General features: G+C 34.0%; 1 protein-coding gene across 1 annotated transcript; it reads right to left on the bottom strand.

Annotated features, from left to right (window-relative positions):
• Positions 1 to 5,806: 5,806 nt before the first annotated feature.
• On the bottom strand, positions 5,807 to 20,685 carry LOC111416382 (Mahogunin ring finger 1). The gene is made up of 9 exons (XM_071194516.1): positions 20,357 to 20,685; positions 20,044 to 20,300; positions 19,802 to 19,989; positions 19,595 to 19,746; positions 19,292 to 19,531; positions 10,419 to 10,631; positions 10,200 to 10,361; positions 7,545 to 7,731; positions 5,807 to 6,370 (listed from the first exon to the last, which is right to left on the bottom strand). Exons 1-9 carry the CDS (start codon positions 20,558 to 20,560, stop codon positions 6,114 to 6,116), a joined length of 1,860 nt encoding a protein of 619 aa, XP_071050617.1. The 5' UTR covers positions 20,561 to 20,685; the 3' UTR covers positions 5,807 to 6,113.
• Positions 20,686 to 20,834: the final 149 nt, after the last annotated feature.

Raw genomic sequence — 20,834 nt, 5'->3', positions numbered from 1 at the left:
ATAGGTAATAAACGAAATACATAAGTACATAGCAATATATGAAGAAAATACAACTCCAATCGAAAAGAGTCATGTCAGAGCGACCAGAGAAAATCCGAGGTCGTCCTGTTTTTCAATGACCCATCGAAAAAAAAAATACAACAAATAATAATAATCAAAACAATATAGTTATATGATTCAAGTCATAATAATATTTAAATAAATTTTAAATGAATTTTAAATGCGCAAAGTAAGACAGTAATCGTATACAAAAAAGAAAAAAAAAATTTTAAAAATCCTTCCATTGCTCACTCACCCACCCAAAAACTCCTTAACCATGCCCTTAAAGGAAAGCAGACCAAGATTCTTAATTGAATCAGGTAACCGATTGTACATGTTAGGCACACAATAAGAGAAACTACGTTAAACATTTCTAGGCGGTGAAGAGGTATCGTCAAGGCATGCCTATGCCTAACATTAATGTGGTGAACATCCGTACGAAATTTAATTTTATTGTACAAATAAGGAGGTCTTTTATGCAAGATAATTTTATGGTAGAGACACAGGCAGTGAAGAGTTCTACGTCGTGACATATTTAGCCATCCAGCCCACACTACTTAGTGCGTGTGATATGCGCTCTCTTCTACGGATACCATAAATGAATCGCAAGCAAGAGTTTTGAAGTTTTTGAATCTTATCCGAGTGTACACTATCAAGACATGAATGGTAAACAACGTCACCATAATTAAATATAGACAAAACAAGAGCATCGCAAAGCTGTAGTTTCAATTTTTGGTTTAAGATGTACCTATTATTATAAAGCAACCTTAAAGTAGCATAGGCTTTCCGTAGAAGAGACTGAACATGTTCACAGAAACGGAGACGTTCATCAATAATAATACCCAAGCTTTTAGCATTGTCCCCGAACACCAGCTCATTATCGCCAATCACCAAATGAAGATTGGATTTTACAAACTCTACAGAGGATTTGTCTCCAAAAACCATGGCCGATGATTTGGAAGCGTTTATATGAAGACAGAGTTTAGCGGCAAACTGCACAATCTTATGTAAATCATGATTTATATTTCTTTCCGCTGTCTCATAATTGTATGGATTAAAGGAATAAAGAAGCTGTGTATCATCAGCATATATATATGGTGTACAATAATCAATAGACCCCTGTGGGACACCAGAAACAATATCCACAGCCCCAGATGTTTGTCCATTAAGTACCACTGACTGTTTTCGATTAGATAAGTAACTTTGGATAAATTGGATAGATTCTTCAGATAAACCAATGTAGTGCAGCACGGCCAGTAAAGTTTCATGATGAATTCGGTCAAATGCCTTAGAAAAATCCAAAAGAATTAAGATTGTAACTTGTTTATTATCAATAGCTTTTAAAATTTCATCCGTCACCGCCAACACCATAGTAGAACTACTAAAACCCGCACGAAAACCAGACTGACAATCTGGTAAGATATCAAACAAATCGAGATGATGTCGGAGTCTTTCCGCTATGACTCTTTCACACACTTTGGAGAGTAGGGGTAAGATACTAATAGGGTGTAAATGACTCAACTCCCGGGGATTAGAAGTTTTAGGGATTGGGGTGACCAAGGCACATTTCCAGACATCAGGGAATACGGAATGCTCGATTGAGTAGTTAACAACGTGACACAAGAAAGGTAAAATAGTGGGACAACACAAAACAATCATTTTAGCAGTTATGCCATCAATACCAGTTGAGTTAGATTTTATTCCCCTTAAGATGCTTAAAATCTCAGATTCAGTTGTAAGAGAGAAATAAAGTTTGTCTGTGACTTGTGGAAGCGTGTTATTCCAATAAAACTCAATCAATTCTATAACCCCAGCAGAGTCAGTCTGAGAACTAATAAAGAAATTATTAATCGAATCAGCATCGAATCCTGTACCTGCAAGTATCTGAGTCTTATTTTTTACAACCCCAAGTTTCCTGAAGCTTTTCCAGAGGTCACGGGATGACCGTTCCTGAAACAAATGTTCCAAGAATGCTCGCTTTTCCCTTCGTATGGCAGCATTAGTATAATTACGCAACTGTTTATAGTATTGGAAATGAGTTGGGCACCTGCTCAGGCGGAATCTACCGTAAGCCTGATCACGAAGTTTCATAAGAACTTTAATGGTATCGATAACCCAGGGGCAATAGTTTTTGCGAATAGAAGTAGTGCGCAAAGGCGTATGACGGTCAAATAGATAAAGCAATGTTTCGTTTAAAAAATTTACCTTGTCGTTGATGACTTAACATCTCATTTCTTAAAATAAAATAACACAAGTACTATTTCGAGAATATATACATTTGCTTTTCAAGTAGAATATAGAAAAGGAAGGGTAGTGTTAAAGATTTTTAAAAGAATCTTTTAAATTACTATACAGGGTGATTCACATAAGAACCGACACAGAGCAGGGACATGTAGAGGACAATAAATTAAGATGATTTAACGCAATTTATCTCTAGTTATTTAAGTTTTTTATGAAAACGACAAAGTTTTTTAAAAAATAATAAGAGTAAAAAAAGTTTTAGAATTAAATTCCACATGAAATGAAGTAGTAATGTATAAAATACGTCAACAGGTTAAAAAAGATCTGTCAAAATTTAAGGTACCATCACCCTTAATCAACACTTTGAAATGCCTCAATTGAGTTCAATTTGCTACCAACTAATACTCTTAGTACACTCATAACGTATACCAAATTTGGTTTTTCTAGCTTAATTTATTACGAAGATATTGAACTTTTTAAAAATTTAAGAGCCAACTTTGAAGTAATATAACTCCTCAGGTGTACAACTTAGTATAGAGGTAAGTTATTTTAAATCATCTTAATTTATTGTCCTCTACATGCCCCTGCTCTGTGTCGGTTCTTATGTAAATCACCCTGTATAATGGAGGAATAATGTGATTTATTTGTTCGTTTAATGCTATTTTGTCAGGATTCTGTTTTTTAAATTTAGTTATCTCGTATATTTCCAATATTTCTAATAAATAGCCTTTATTCCTCTTGTGTAAAATTTTTGTATTTTTCTCTATATCGAAATCGTGATTATTAAAATTTATGTGTCTTCCGAATGCCAAATTTTCTTTTGTTAGATGTTCTTTGATTCTAGTTTTGAAATTACGTCCAGTCTCTCCGATATATGTGGCTTGACAACTATTACATTCTATTTGGTATACGCCACTTTCTGTGTAAGATATCTAATTTATCTTTGTTATTAACAAGAGTATTTTGAATAGTGTGTGTAGTTTTAAATGTTAAATTTATGTTATATTTTTTAAAAGTTTTTTCAATTTGTGTGATATTGTACCTGGGTAAGTTATTGTTTTGAATTTATTTGGTTTGTTAATATCTATTGTTGTTTCTAGATCAAATTTGTTTTAAATTCATTTTAAAATGTTTCTTGTCTATCAATTTTTGTACTGTATTTTCGGGGTAATTATTATTTTTTGCTATTATTTGTATTATTGATATTTCTTTTTCAAAGTTACTCTGATCTAATTCTGAATTAAATGCTCGGTGTATATATGATCTTAATGTTGCTAATTTTTGTGTATAATCGTGGTATGAATCATGCGGAATAATTTTGCTGTTCTGTGTCGGTTTTCGGTAAATATCGAAAGCGATCTTATCCTTCTCTCTAATCAGTGTAAAGTCCAAAAAGTTTAGCTTGTTGTCTCTTTCCATTTCCAATGTAAATGTAATGTTTTTATGAAGGTTATTAATATATTTGTACAGATCATCAATCATTTTTAAATAATTCTGCCTTGTTATAACTAGAACGTCATCAACATAACGTAACCATGTGATTATATTTTCATATTGTGGATTTATAATAAGATCTTCTTCCAATTTATTTAAAAATATGTCTGAGATAAGTCCACTGAGTGGTGATCCCATTGAGAGACCGTCATTAAATTCATATATCTTGTTATCAAATTTACAAAAGTTTTATTCAGTGCAGATTTTGAGTAATTTAAGCATATCTTTTATAATATTTAAAGATTCTTTTATGGGTATATTTGTGTACAAGTTTGTAACATCAAATGAAATGATTAATGATTCCTTCTGTATAGCAGGTTTTTTATATAGTTCTATTACGTTTTGTCTATTGTTGATACTAAATTTTGATTTGGAGGGAACATGAATTTTAAAAAATTGAACCAAAAACTTTGCTATTCTATATGTGCTAGAATCAATGCTTGAGATGATCGGCCGCATGGGTGTGTTTTCTTTATGTAGCTTTGGTAGTGCGTACAATCTAGGTGTTTTTGGGTTCATTGGAGTTAAATTGTACTGGCTGCGCAAGCGCGGGCATTTAGCAAAAATTTAAGAATTACGGCTCGACCCGAACCATACACACATATTTTTGACTTCGGCTTTGTAACGCGACTTTTTAAAATTATTTTTATAAGTTACGCATTATTATAATATATATAAAAACTGTGATATGGTGTCGAAATCGCGATAGGGAACAGCGATAGGGACAATAAAGTAAGAAATTAATAATAATTATTCATGGTCTTTTCCTTTTAATATCTTCCTTTTTTTTCTTTGAATCAGTACCTTTTATTTTGTTTCCGAACCGTTTTCGAGCAAACAGTACACTTACAATTTAACTCCAATGTGTGGAAATGAACTTTGTCAAGGTGTTGCTACATTCTTTTATTACTTTTTTGGGTTGTATATGGAAACAGTTGGTAGGATCTTTTTTAATTAGTGTATAATTGTTAGTTTTAAGGAAATCATTTGTTTTTGTTATATAATCTATTCTATTCATTATTACTAGACCTGCATTTTTGTCTCCATCATTCATTTCTCTTTGATTTTAACTGATGACATATAAAGAGCTCTTGATGCCAACAGATCCACCAAATCGGTTGACAAAACTTATACAGAACAACCAGCATGGAGTCGCTATTAGCACCTGACATCTTCAATATGTATACCAAGTCTTAGGAACCAATTTTATGACTACGATACGTAGATGGCATATTCGCCAAATAACATTTGGCAACACGGAAAATAAAGGCTTGGACATTTCTTAGGCCGCTGTTAAATCTACGTTGAGTTGTTGTTTTGACACCAATACCGCAGGATCTACTTGTTAACACAGCCGGAATGATGGAAATATCCTTCACCACCGAAGTAAATAGTGCAGTTTGGCGGTAATGTGTCAATAATTTGTTTAGATGCCGCAATTCGACTAATGCCAATCATTTCTTTTTTTCAATTCATGAAGAAAGACTTATAAGGTTTTCATGAAGAATTTTTCGGCAAGTGCAAAAGGGCACATGGGCCGTATGATTACGACTTAATTAATGCGACATAAACTGAGGGACTAAATGCGTCACTTCGTACCAAGTGCAGATTACTTGATGCCCTACAACTACGGACCTGTTATGCAAGCAGAAGCACGGTGACAAACCGTTCATAAACCATTTGATTGTTAGCCTTCAGTTTTCAAAAGTATTCCGAACTATTGGGCTGATTTGGTGACACAATTTTTCCAAGCCACTCTTTCCACATTATATCATACGCAGCTTTCAAGTCCACAAAGGCCACCTTCTTCTTTGCTTAAATTTTTGAAATCCTGTGTTGACTTGTTTCCATTTTTCTCGCCGTTGTTTGTCAAGATATTGAAGTAGCTGAATCCTTATTATTATTCCATCCGGGAATGTGTTGTTTCCTCTATCCTCTAGGAATTATCATCTTGACAGTTGATCTATTGACTAAAGACACATAGAACCCACTCAAAATGATAATAAATAAGGTATAACAAAAAAAAAACGACTCAAATTTTCTTTTTATTACTTTTATTATCACGTAAATAAAGATCAATACAAAATTGATAAATTCATAAATATCCTACAACCGGAAATAAAGGTCTAAATATCACCATAAAAACGATTCCATTTACCAAAATTAAAATTATTGATAAAATTAATTTCTTAAAAACGATGAGTATTAATTTAAAAAATTGTAAATGAGATTAAAAAAAATTATTCTTACCTATAATTAATTTTCTCTTAATAATATTCTCAATATATCAATTACTTTGATTCACAATATGCGTAAATCACACCAGTTATCTCGCAATTTCAAATATTAACGGCTTTCTCGTTAGAAGATCCGTTAAAATTTGCCAATGCGAGTAAATGACGTGTACTAGAACCGCTGGTGTAACTATCGCCGCTACTTCGAGCGCTAACGTGAGATAAAGGTGTCCCTGGAAGCCTTTGGGGCGTGCTTCCAATCGAATTATTATTCGACATTTCATACAAATCGCACGCGGGTGATGGATTTGGTGGTTCTTCGGGGGTGTAATAATCGGAATCGTCGCCACGCTCTTCTCTAGCTGACATAAAATTAAAAATTCTTTTAGATTAATACTGTAATTTAAAAAAATGAGATAAATAAAAATAGTAAGGTTAAATAAGTGAGGGGTAATTAAATTTAAAAACCTCCTTCTAAATTGCTATTCATTCTTTTTAATTTTTTAAATAACCTGAATGTTAAAAAAACATTAGGGATTTTAAGAATATTTGATATGAGGTAATTGCTGTTTTACGACAATAGTTGACGCAATTTGCTTTATTAAAATTTTATTGTATTTGTTCTACCCGTAGAAACTCATATACCAATGTTTCGCCCTTAATATTACACCTTAGTAATACTTTAGACACTAGTAGGTGACACTAGCATGGTTAAAACAGAAAAGTGTACATAGATGGATCACTATCCTTTATATTATTCACCACTCTGTTCAGCTCATTTTAAAAAAAGTAACACTACAAATTCAAATCATATTCATTACAAATCAATATTATTTATTAGAACAAGACCAAAAATGTTATCGAATGCAGTCATTCATGATCAATGATGGTAACGACCACCATGAAGAAGGAAGATACGAAAGCGAGCAAATACAAGCAACCTTGGTCAAATTTAGAACAAAACGTTATTACTGTCGGAAACACGCACTAGCGTTATTCACCATTGATGAAATTGAAGAGCGCCAAAATGGGGAGGCACCTACAGAAATCGGCAAAGGGTAGACCTTTCAAATAAAAAAAACCTTATTTAAATCGAGCGATACTTTCAAAAGCTATTGCAGTTTGAAACTGGTCATCATATTAGGTGATCCGTTTTTTATGCCACTGAGTGTATTATGAATTTACATTTAAACTTGAAATGAAATGATAACATAACTAAATGTTAATTATTTTGTGTTTGTAATCTGTTCATAACAATAAATTAAGGTTCTTCAAATTAACGAAACTTTTACGTTCTGTTGACAAAAAAAAATCGTTTTGACGATGGCTAAATGCTATGCAAAAGTCAACTTTTAAAAGTAGTTTTCGAAAAAATAAATTTTTAGGCACAAAAAAAAATTAAAACAAATGCTATTAAATGACAAAAAAAATAGAAACAACAAAAAAAATGTTTGAAGAAAACTCTAAAATTTAAAACGTTACAAAATGAATAGTTCTATACATAGGTATATTTTATTAAAAAAATAATTGACTCACATTTCCGTTCTTTCTGCTTTTCTTGGACACTTTCATCTCGACCGGTTTCTGCTTCATCATCAATGGCTTCCACAACATCAACCATATTAAGTGCCAAACCAGCCGCATTTCTTCCGATAAATTCAACATTGTGCTGTAAAAGTGGTGATAACTTTTCTGCTTCGCTATCTTCATCAATATTGTTATCCTATATGAATAAATAAATAACACAAACTTTTTGTAATTGGACCATGTTTATCAGAAAGGGACCAATCGACATTCTTATAAAAATAGAGATAATAGTACCAAGCGAGTGTCAAAATGCATTCTTTGACGTGTTGTTTTAAGTATTAATATTGTTTTGATCGTTTCGATTTCCAGCTAGTAGCTGTAAGATACAGCAAACATATTGAATATGTAAATAATAGCCGACTAATAATAATGCCGACTGACAGTCTATTTCTTTGGATTTTGTAAGCTTACCATTATGACAAGTGAAAATGTACGTTCCGAAGATATGAGTAATAACTAATTCTGTTCTGAGTCAAAAAATAACATTACAGTTCCTGAAGATTATCATACACAAGATTATTCGGATTATCATCCGTCTTCTCAGAATAACAGCTGTGAAAGACATTACGTCTAAAAATAGCAACAGCCCATCTAGTAGTGAAAATGAAGACAATGTAGTTGAAAATGAGATCAGCGAACACATTTGAAGGCCTAAAAAGGAAGGAAAAGAAAATTTAAGGGACAAACTTTCAAAACGAAGAAGCCAACCGACCCTACTATACCGAAAAAGGAAAACTTGTGGGGGCAAGAAATTCTTAGGCGATTATTGATGTAACTGTACTCGCAATTGTGCCAACTTAATTAGCGAAGCTAAAAAAAAAGCACATCTTTGAAAACTTTTACAAGTTAGCTAACTATGATGCGCAAACAGCTTTTAATGCTGCAAAAGTTCAGAAGATCCCTATAAAACGTAAATGAAATAAGATTTCTGAAAAGAGGTCTTTCACCCGAAATTACTGTTTGGACACTGTTCCAGTATGTATTTTTTTTTTATAAATACACTTAGAGTAAGTTCTAAAAGAATGAATACTGCTCTGTGCAAATTTAGGACTGGAGAAATAAAAGATGCCAGAGGCAAGATCTCACATAAAACAGTTCCCCACATACAAATCGCATTACTCTAGATCGCAAACTGAGACTAACTATTTTAACTATAATATCACAGAGCGTAAAATGTATGATTTGTATAAGAGTGAAAACAAAGATATTAAGGTATCTTTCGCTAGCTATAAAAGCATCATTTATAAAAATTTTAATCTGCGTAGGAAACTAAGAATAAAGGACACGTGCAGTTTATGCGATTCATACAATATCAAAATACATAATGCTGTATTGGAACTGGACAGGGAGGAACTAGCACACAATTTACCCCTAGAAGCAGCTGAAATAGCAACTTAAAAAAAACTTTAACTCAAAACAAATTTTGACATATGATATGGAAAAACCTTGCTTTTGCCCAATATTCCTACAAATCTTGTTTTCTACAAGCGCCAATTCTGGCTCTATAATGAGGGCACACACTCTGGCAATAAAGGGTACTGTTTTATATGGAAAGAGGGAAAGGCCAGAAGAGAAGCACAAGAGATAGGGTCATGTCTAAAAAAATTTATAGAACTTTTTTTGGAGCAGAATACAGAAACTATAATAATATGGTCAGTTAGCTGTGGTGGCCAAAACAGAAACGTTAAAATCGTTTTAAAGCTAAAGCACATACTTAGCTGCCACCCTACATTAAAAACGATCTACTTTAAGTACTACCAAATGATTCAGATTTTTCGGACATAAAAAAGGCAATTAAATTAAATCAAAGAATTTATACGACGCAAGATTAACTCAATATAATGAAACATTGCAGGCGAAAAAACCGACTGATTATAACAGATATGAGCACGGAACATTTTTTCTCTGTAGAAAACTTAGAAAAAGAAATTACTAACTGAAAAACAAACATAAACAAAAACAAGGTTAGCTGTTTAAAAACCAGAGTAATAAAATTAAAACAGGACAAACCATTTTCAATTTACTTAAAATACACTCATAATGGAAATGTCGAGTTCCATGAATGAGTATTGCTTCAGAAAAGTCCAAAAAGAAGGCTCCATTTACTTTTTCTACAACGACTTAAAAATTCTTTGGCCTAACGGTACAGAAATTTCAAACAAAAAGTTGCAGGACATTAAGTCTTTAATGCCCTTTATTCCCTTGAATGCTAAAAATTTCTACAAGAGCCTCAAAGGCATGGATTTTGACGACGATTTAGATGGTTTTGGCGAAAACCTCGATTTTAAAATACTGTATAGTTTAATTTTTTGTAGTATAAAAAATAAATGAGTTTCTAAACTAAAAACTTGTTTAATTTAATTATTTATGTTTTATACTTTCATTCTGAAAATCTAATCTCGCCTGTTTCAATATTTTTTCTTCAACGTTATTATTATTTAAAGATTAGTTAAATATGATACTCATAAACCCATAAAATAAAAATATTACTAAAATCTTCAATATATCTACAATGTTTTAACTTTGGAACGATTTCCTGCCACTTTTATATTTTGACAGTTGGTCCCCTTCTGATAAACATGGTCCAATTGTACACATTTTTACCTCCTCTTTTTCTTCTTTATTAAGAGAATGTCGAGAGGACGTTCGATTTCTAACGAGACTTTCCGTATTCCTACCATGTAATATATCTGTATTGGCCAATAAAGGACATTTTGGAGCCTCTTTTTCATCGTCGCGAGATGATAATAATATAGACATTCCAAACTTTACCAAACAAAATTTTTAATAATCCTCAACATGTTTAATTAATACAATACTCACCTCCGGTGTTCCAGAATCGATATCTTTCGCTAATTTGGAACTAGACGAATGTCTGTTTAAAATGTGAGCGGCTTGCATTGTCTGTTCGTTTTCTGGAGTTTCTACAAGGTCAGGCATTGCCGCAGATGGGGGCTGTCTTGGAGCGCAAGGGCCATTTAACGCTTCAATTAATGACACTGCTTCATATCCTGGGGGGATATTATCACCTGTACCCTAAAAACGCAAAATGTACAGGGTCTGTCACGACCAGCTGAGTCTATATGTATATGGCAAACTACTGGCACTATTTTTGTGAAAATTTGCATACAGGTTTATCCGAAGTGCTCGTTTCAGCTAAAATATTTTCAGTTTTCTCCAACTTCCGGTTTAATATATATTGAAGCACCAAACCGAAGGCACAAAAACTATTAAGTACTACTATGCTACGTTTACGTAGCAAAAGTGTTAATCATGTTCGATTTAGGATTTAGTAATTGTAGAACCTATGGCCAGTTTGTTGGAAAGCACAAAAGAGTTAAACCAATCGTAGATAACGAAGAAAATGAAATTACAGTTTTGGGGTACTTCAAAGCGTGTCCTGAAAATTCGCTATTAGATGCTAAAAGAGATTTGGGAATATCTGAGAAAAGCAATCACAAGATTTAAAAAAAAAACATAACTTTCATCCTTATTCATTGGCACAAAGTTTAAGGCCAGGTGACGATCAAAGGAGAATTGATTTTTGTGAATTTATGTTGATTAAAACTCAAGAAGATGAAGATTTTTTGGAAAAAATAATTTGGACGGATGTGGCAAAATTTCACAAGAATGGTGTGTTTAACTGGCATAACTCTCCTTATTGGAGTAATACTAATCTACACATATTTCCTGAAAGACAATTTCAAGGATACTGGAGTTTTAATGTTTTAGCTGCCATACAAAATGATTTAGGTTTTTTTTTGTCTATATTCATCAGCTTTATAATTAAGACAAATAACTTTTTCTTTTGGTACTTCTGATGTTTTAATTTTATTTTATTTATGCTCTACCGGTTTCGGACGCAGCCATCATTCAGGAGTGTCTACAATTAAACCACATACAATTATTAACAAAATAAAATATAAAATGAAAGTATGATATTAAAAGAACATGGGTTAACCTAATCTAAAAATAACTTCGTTTCAAAATAACGTCAATTTCTTTGAGATTTCGAGTAAAAATATTACATGAAACAGGTTTTTATTTCACGTTATTTTGTGATTTTTGTCATTTTTTTGGTGAACATTTGTTAAAAGATAGAAAAATCGAAGTATTTGTTTATTGTATACCTGACCATTGACGTAAGTTATTTTTAGATTAGGTTAACCCATGTTGTTTTAATATCACAGTTTCATTTTATATTTTATTTTGTTAATAATTGTATGTGGTTTAATTGTAGACGCTTCTGAATGATGGCTGCGGCCGAAACCGGTAGAGCATAAATAAAATTAAATTAAAACATCAGAAGTACTAAAAGAAAAAGTTATTTGTCTTAAATACAAAATGATGGCGTGCTAGTGCTGCACTTTTATAACGAAAATTTGAATGGTAAGCTTATTGAAAATTATAGGGCAACTTTTGTTTTTAATTCTTGTTCATTATTTCGGACGAAACATATCTGGAAATTTTACAAAATTATCTACAACCGCTAAATCTAAACTGGAATCAGCTGTGGTACCAACGCGGCAACAACACGGCAACACAACTTTTTACAAAATCTTGAAGATCGTTGGATAGCTAACAACGGACCCCATAAATGACTTCCCGTTCGCCAGATATCACTCGATTAGATTTTTTGTTAGGGGTCGTATAAAAGACATCATGTATGCTACACCGATTACAACAAAGGAAGAATGCCAAGAAGGAGTTCGTGATGCATTTCGAATCTTTCTTCGTAAGAAATTCGAAGTGTCACTTATGCCAGGTTTTTAAAAAGAATTCACAAATTTTTGAAAGTTGAGGGCAACCAGTTCGAACATTTACTATACAAGTGTCTCACGTAACTGGTTCATTACAACTTTTTCAGGTTCCACTACTCGTAGAGGTTTGAAATTTTGGTAGCATGCGTTGTTCACTCGGAACTTTCGATCTAAAATACTTTTAAGATGGCTGCCACTTCCGGTCTACCGGAAATAGACCATAACGTCGTTATTTTAAATGGAATGCTATTTTATTGCGCCTTTTAATAGAACGTTTAAAAATATGTTGACTTTGATAAAACTTATTGGTACCTGGCGTTTTTAGTTTTTGAGTTATTTTGGTTTTAACCACAATTTATTATTTATTTTGGTTGTCATTTGTTGTATCGGAGTATCTTATACAGCATGGTCAAAAATGGAATTACTGTTTCTCCATATTCAATGACGAAAAAGTCGAAAATTTTAAATGGAACGCCTCATATTTTTTTAGTCTATCAGAAAGGGAATTTAATTTTCTACAAATTATCTGTAAACATTCATATACCTATTTTTTGTAGTTTGCTTCGTATTGGGAAATTTATTAAAACATGCACGAAATGCAGGTGTTTTTGTTAGAAAGCTATGGAATTTTTGCCAATTTTTGGTCCATGTTAGTATTATTGTTGTCATTAGTTACATTTGACGACGGGTGCAAAGTCATTGAACATCATGGCAGATTATTCCAACGCCGATATATGAAATTTATTTTGTATTGATGGCGAATGTAATAAACTTTTGGACAGGACGTGTCAAACAGTTAATGAGAGATGCCTAACAAACCTAACGCCCACAAGGAAAAATGTCAAAAAAATCATAAAGATTTTCTTAGTTCTGGGCATATCGAGACCAAAAGAAACCCCATATTTCCGCTCACCAGTGATGAAGACAATGAACCAGTTACGTGAGACACCTGTAGTTATATCAATTTTTCATTCTTATTTTTTATTTTTCATTCATATTGTTAAATATAGTACCTTCATTTCTCTTCTACTGTTATAAGTTTTATTCTATTATGAAAGTTACATAATGTGTGGAGATCGGGCTTTGAGGAGAATTTTTGAATGCAGGCCTCACCCATGGGCTGTATCTTCGAAAATAGCGAATTCCTTCGTTTTGATGTTAAACACAAAATATCGTTACATTCTAGCGCACAATAGCTTTTGTTTCATATCACTTCCCTCAAATCAACATTTTAGATATAGGGATGTAAGTCCCAGGGATGTAACGGACAAAGTTCCCTTATTTTTCAGCGTACATTATGCTGGTGAAGGAAAATTGGGGTTGCCATTTAAAAAAATAAACTTTTCGACTTTTCGAGATAGGGAAATTCGGCGCAAATTTCTAACCACCCGGTATAATGTTTAACAAAACTTTTCAAGGATTATGTAAGCTATGGGTCCACTCTGTGCAAATCCTGAGAATATTTAGCCGGACTAAAGTAATGACGAAAAATTAATTTTATTGAAGGGTTGCATCTGGCAAAATTTTCGAAAAAACTGAAACAAATCAAAAATGGTGCACTCTAGACATATGATGACTTACATGAAATTATATTAAAATTTTGCGGTGATCGAAAATTCAATAAAAATTGTTACATTCGATTTAAAATAACGAAGTATAACCGGAAGTTGAAGAAAATTATACTACGTACTTGGGCTCGTGTACACGCGTTTTTGAGGCTCTGTAAATTTCGGTAATTTTCCCGAGTATAACAGTCTCCGTTCTCTGTGTGTTTCGGGTCCATAGTGTGTTTAAGTAATAACCTTTAAGTTTATACAACCAATCTCAGTTAACAAGTAAGTAACGTGAGTAAATTCGAAATTTATTTTTGGGTAATTTTTCCGTCCTGTGGTGTGACAAATTGGCCATTATGCCGGCATCGAAGTGCGGAGCGTGTCATCAATTGGTGGGGAGAAAATCAGGTCCTGGCATTCATTGTGAGACTTGCGATACGTGGTATCACTTGAAATGCACGGACTTGGACAGTGCATTGCAAGCGTTGCTGTCCGTACCGGGCGCTTCGTGGAGATGCAGCGTCTGTCGATCGCCACAACGGCCCCCGCAACGCCGTAGCTCAATTGCGCCACCTAATCAACTTCGCCCTGTAACCGTCACATTAGAATCCGTATATGATATGGTTAAGGAGATGCGTACTGAAATGCGGAGTAAGCACGATAGCTTACTTGATTCTGTAAATTTCTGTAGCAACCGGATTAGTGATTTTGAAAAGTTGCTTGAATCGTTCAATGGAAAGATAAAAATTGTTGATCAGTTAACCACTGAAAATAGCCGCTTACGAGAGCAGGTAACGAGTTTGACTGCGAGGCTGGATGAGGTTGAGCAGTACTCCCGTAGGAGTAATGTTGAAATTCATGGTGTTCCCCAACGTGAAAATGAAAATCTCTTGTCTATTGTAGACAACATTGCCAAACATGTAGGAGTCCAATTCTCATCGACAGACGTTGATGCCATTCATCGTGTTCCACACTTTGATAAGCAAAATAAAGCTCCACGGGCCATAGTGATGCGGTTTTGCAGCCGCCTAAAGCGCGATGCTTTTTTGGCGGCGGCAATCAACAAAAGGATGTCCGTACCTGGTTCTCGACAGGGTTTGCATATTGAGGGGGTGGGGGAGAGCTGTTTCGTTAATGATCATCTGACGCCGGATAATAAGGCCTTGTTTGCTCGAACGAGAGGGATTGCTAAAGATAAAAACTATCGCTTTGTATGGACACGTGATTGCAAGATTTTTGCCAGAAAGAATGAATCATCGCCGGTAGTCCATATAAGATCTCCTGATGACCTCTCACGCCTTTAAATAATTAATTTAATATAATAATTAAAAAGAATTAATAAAACAAACGCTCAAAAATGGTTGGCCTTTCAGTATATTATCAAAACGTCCGTGGCGTTCGTACCAAACTGATTACTATTTATAATAATGCGCTAAATACCAACGTCGATGTGCTATGCCTAACGGAGACGTGGCTCCACCCTGGTATCAATTCGGCCGAGCTTCTTCCTACTTCCTACAACATCTACAGAAGAGATCGTGTTGGTGCGGTTCCGGGTGGTGTGTCTCGGGGGGGTGGTGTGCTGATAGGTGTTAGTGCGAGTCTTCGCAGTGTTCAGAGGTCAGACTGGTTTCCAGCCAATGAAGCTATTTGTGTAACACTTTATTGCGATAAGCGTATAAGCAAACTGCATATTTGTTGTATCTACATTCCTCCTAATGATAATGTTGCATTAAATGTATTTTGTAATGAATTGAGACACATTGTTGACCGCTTCCGTGATGATAAATTTTTGATTTGAGGCGATTTCAACTTGCCCGAGATAGTTTGGAATATCGATGGTTTTGGAATGTGTACTGCCTCTCCTGCTAGCCCACGTTCAACTGATTTCTTAGACGTCCTTTCACTTTGTGAATTTAATCAGCATAACTCTTTTAAAAACATATCTGGCAACACGTTAGATTTGGTCTTGGAACGCTTTGTAACTGTATCTAGAATTCAACTAAGTGATTCTTCTCTACTTCCAGAAGACGTAGCTCATTCGTCACTTGAGTTGGCGTGCAGTATTGCACCTGTAATCAACCTCACTGAACGACTTCCTACTACTTATAACTTTAAACGAGCTGCTTTTAATGATATCAGTGATTACCTTAATGACATTAATTGGGAAACCGTATTTGCAGATGTAAATAATGTCAACACTGCTACGGATATTTTCTATAATCATTTGTCTTTAGCCATTAAAAAATTTGTACCACACAAATGCCATCCTGTGAATGGTTACCCGGCTTGGTTCTCTAAGAGCACAATAAAAGTAATAAAGGAAAAGTATAAAGCGCATAAAAAGTGGAAGCGTTGTGGAAATCAGTTGGACTATTTAACGTTTCGTCTTCTGCGCGGACGCTCTAAATACCTGATTGATCAGGATTATAAAGCGTATATTAAACGTGTGCAGGATGGTGTTGCATTGGACGCAAAGCAGTTATGGGCATATCTCAAACGCAGAAGAGGCGGTACGGGTATCCCATCAACTGTAATTCTGGATGGGGTTGAGGCATCGAGCGGCGATGCCATCTGTTCGTTATTTGCGAATTATTTTAGTGCAGTTTTCGCAGCACCGTCTGCTCCCCATTATGATGCGGTGGGGACGGTTGATTCTCCGCGCGTACTCATTCATGACTTTGATCTCATTGAAGTGGAGGGGGCATTGCGTCAAGTAGCTTTGAATAAGGGTCCTGGTGCTGACGGTATACCTGCTATACTGGTCAGAAACTGTGCTCAGGCAATATCAGTTCCTTTACAGCTGATATATAATAAATCCATTAAGCTGGGAGTGTTTCCGAATGCGTGGAAGCGAGCCAACGTTGCACCCATTTTTAAATCAGGTGATCGACACTTCGTTGTCAATTATCGTCCAATATCTATATTACCCATACTTGGAAAGGTCTTTGAGAAGTTGGTGTACGCCAGTGTATTTTTTCAAATTCGTGGATGTATTAATACTAATCAGCACGGTTTTTTTTCCGGGCGTTCAGTCGAAACTAATCTTTTAGAATATACCGATTTTCTATTTGCGTCGCTCGATGAAAATGTTCAAGTGGACGCAGTGTACACCGATTTTAGTAAGGCCTTCGACAAAGTTGATCACTCTCTGTTGGTAAGTAAATTGCAACTTTTTGGTATTTCTGGCAATTTGTTGCGTTGGTTTGGTTCATACGTGTCCGATCGCTCTCAGTCTGTACATATTGGTGGCTATAAGTCACGCTTAATTCACACTACATCCGGAGTGCCGCAAGGCAGTCATCTCGGTCCTTTACTGTTTTTAATTTACATAAACGACATTTTTAATAATATTCTTAATTCGCGTTGCCTGATGTACGCTGACGACTTAAAAATTTACCTTTCTATTCGAAACATCGACGATTGTGTTAAATTACAGGCAGATCTTGATAGGATTTGCAATTTCTGTACAAGTAATCAATTACACTTAAACTTTTCTAAGTGTCACACCATCACATTCACCAGGAAAAAGAATTACATAAAATATGATTACATCCTTAACTATGATAAGTTGCGTCGAGTTACATCTACAGTTGATCTTGGTGTAACACTAGATCAAAAACTACGTTTCAATGTTCATGTAGATGGTGTGGTTGCTCGATCATACAGAATGCTGGGCTTTATAAAGCGATCTTCCGAGGATTTCACAAACCACAACGCAATTATAAGTATGTACAATGCATATGTCAACAGCATCTTAAACTTTGGTAGCGTAATCTGGAATCCTCAATATTCCGTATATATCACTAGGTTAGAAGGAATCCAAAAACGACTGATTAAATATTTGTGTTATAAAACCCAACAAGTGTACAGTAACTATGCGTCTGGTTGTGAAATGTTCGGATTGCTAACGCTCTCCCAGCGACGAGCATATAATGACGTTTTATTTTTGTACAAGCTTGTCAATGGTCATACTGATTCCCCATCGCTGATGGCGAGAATTGATTTTCATGTTCCTCCTCGTCAGTTACGGTACGACTTCCTTTTTTATATGCCCACTCCACGAACAAACGCATATCGTAACTCGCCTATTCTGAGGATGGAAAGAACCGCGGATCGGGTGAGTTGCGATCTTTTTTCAAGTAATCCACGAAATATTAAGTTTGCGGTCCGCGAGGCTGTGAAGACTGCGCACATCATGTGTAATTTAAATATTTAATAATGTTAATAATGTTAATTTAAGATAACAACATATTTGTAATCATATTAAATATTACTTTAAGGTTTTCGTATATAATAATTATGTGGAGCAACTTTATTGGGTTTGTCCTGTTGTTGCTCCCCGATATCAATAAATAAATAAAATAAATAAATAAATAAAACTGAAAATATTTTAGCTGAAACGAGCACCTTGGATAAACGCTATATGCAAATTTCCAGAAATATAGTGCCAGTAGTTTGTCACATACATATAGCTCAGCTTATCGTGACTAGTGATGGAACGGATAGTGATTTTGCGAAAAGCCGGATACCGGATATTTGGCATCCCCTTCGGCCGGATATCCGGCATATCTATCCGGCCATTATAGTTATAATTTCTGATGCATTTTTGAAGTGCATCAGAAATTATGCACAACCCAACCCAACCCTATATTGCCCCATTACAGCGATATTTGAATAAAATTGAAATTAATAAGAAAGCGGGTAAGAATGTCAACTTACATGGATCCAAGATACAAAATGAACTTTTTTGATGCTGATTTAACTAACGAGGCAACTCTAAAAAGAGGTTACTTTAATACTTTAATTAATAATTGGCGATATTTCCACAAGAATCCTTGAAGAAATTAATTTTATAGCGAATTTTGAAAGTTATCGATGAAAATTGCACATCGAAAATTTTATCAAAACTTCATATATTGTTTTCTAAAAAACTAAAAGTTATTTTTCAAAACATGTTGGTTCATTGGAAAGAGGACACTCTTATTAACACTTTAAGAAATTTTCATACTTATATTCCAAGAAATGGATTTTATACGAATTTTTAAAACTTAATCGGCGAAAATTGTAAAATTCGAAAAAATTGTCAAAAATGTCAAAAATTTATTTCTCAAAAACTAAGAGCGATTTTTCAAAACGGCTTGTTGCATTAAAAAGAGAATACTATAATTAATAATTGGTGATATTTCCACAAGAATCCTTCAAGAAATTAATTTTATAGCGAATTTTGAAAGTTATCCATGAAAATTGCAACATCGAAAATTTTATCAAAACTTCAAATATTGTTTTCTCAAAAACTAAAAGCTATATATATAGATAGATCCGTTCCACCATTAGTCGTGACAAACCCTGTACTTGCTGACAATTAAAATATAAAACTTACATCTGGTAAATTAACAGGTGGTAAAATGGGATTTGACGTTTTTTGTAATGCTCTGATTTGTAATAAAGCCCTAAACGGGGCTCTACATATTGGACAATTATTTGTTTGATAACGAAGTGTGTTTGCACATGAATTACACAAACACAAGTGTCTACAAGGTAAAATCAGTGTGTCTCGTACTTCACTCATGCATACCACACAATCAGAACCATTATCATCAGTTTCATCATCACTAGAAGACTACAAAAAATAATTTTTTAAATATAAAACAACTCCATTTGGTTATTTTTGAACAAATCTTACTTTATCACTTTGTTTATTCTCAATCCCATATATTTCCTGTAATAAATAACACAATCCATCAACAAATAATTTCTGTTTGAGAGCTTTTAAAATATGTGTTCCATCCATTCCTTTCTCAACAACAGCTATTGTTGTATGAGATTGTCTCATATCTAATAAAAACATAAAATTAATGGTATAATTTTATTACAATTTTGATAATTCTACCTTCTGGTCCTTTTTCAGCAACACAATGAATGGCTATTGGAATAACTTTCCTATCGGTATCATATAAAAGCTCATCATCACTATATAAAGAGGGATAAAAAACATGTGTTGGTTGTGCAAACTGTTGGTTTGCTCCACGCTTATAATGGTAAACCTCCGAGACCATTAAAGGATCTTTAGGGATATAACTAATCAAAAATAATTTAATAAGATTATTAAATAAATTTTTAAAAATACATTACCTAACACCATTAGCTGTATACTCTTCAGTACAAAAATAATAAATAGTAATAGCACATGGAACATCACAATCAAAAGTAAATTCCAAATTAAACTGTGGAGCTTTCCCCAGCTCTACATCAGCATTTTCATCATCAATTAAATGCACTTTACAGTTCTCCAAATTTGTTTTAACAAACCTTAAAGATTCTTTACGGACATTTACCAAACTTTTTAAGGTTTTTGTTGGTTCATTTGGTTGGGGAGGTGGATAAGGAAACTATAACAAAAGATATAGGTTAAGTAAGTACATTATTAACCAAAGTGATTACATACCGCTGTGGGACTTCCTAGAAAATTTAAATCAGTGTTATCGCCGAATAAGTAAGCCTCAGGTTGCGGTGTATCGAATCTTTCGCCCCCCATTATAAAGTGGCTCCCAAAATAGTTTCCAGAAGGTGGTGGATATTTGTACGCGTAATTAGGTACCACATCAGCTTCTTCAACACCGGCCCTTTGCCGACTAGCTATTGCACCCATTATTATATTACTGTTGTAATGAGCAACTTGAAAACGTAATAAACTTATTCAAAAAGAATAACAAGTAGCTGTCAGGTGATTTTGAACATTAATCAAATGTGACATTTCAAAAGATTGTTTCGATTGATCACTAGTTTAAATAGGAATCAATTAATAACTTAATCAAAATAAGTCATATAAATGTTTATATAATATATAATTAAAATGTATATATATTAATTATTCAGTTTATAATGAAATTGTAAGAAAATATAAAAAAAAACAGGCGTGTTAA

Source organism: Onthophagus taurus, chromosome 2, assembly GCF_036711975.1.
Source record: "Onthophagus taurus isolate NC chromosome 2, IU_Otau_3.0, whole genome shotgun sequence".
Lineage (NCBI taxonomy): Eukaryota > Metazoa > Arthropoda > Insecta > Coleoptera > Scarabaeidae > Onthophagus > Onthophagus taurus.
The sequence above is the reverse complement of the archived record's forward strand: the minus strand, read 5'-3'. Positions and strand labels throughout refer to the sequence as shown.

Excerpts from the sequence above, each read along its gene's own strand:
- LOC111416382 (XM_071194516.1), bottom strand. The coding sequence starts at position 20,560 with ATGGGTGCAATAGCTAGTCGGCAAAGGGCCGGTGTTGAAGAAGCTGAT. Across the intron at positions 10,362-10,418 it reads TCGATTCTGGAACACCGGAG|TTTGGAATGTCTATATTATT; the intron begins GTGAGTATTGTA and ends TGTTTGGTAAAG. Across the intron at positions 7,732-10,199 it reads ATAAAGAAGAAAAAGAGGAG|GATAACAATATTGATGAAGA; the intron begins GTAAAAATGTGT and ends TTATTCATATAG.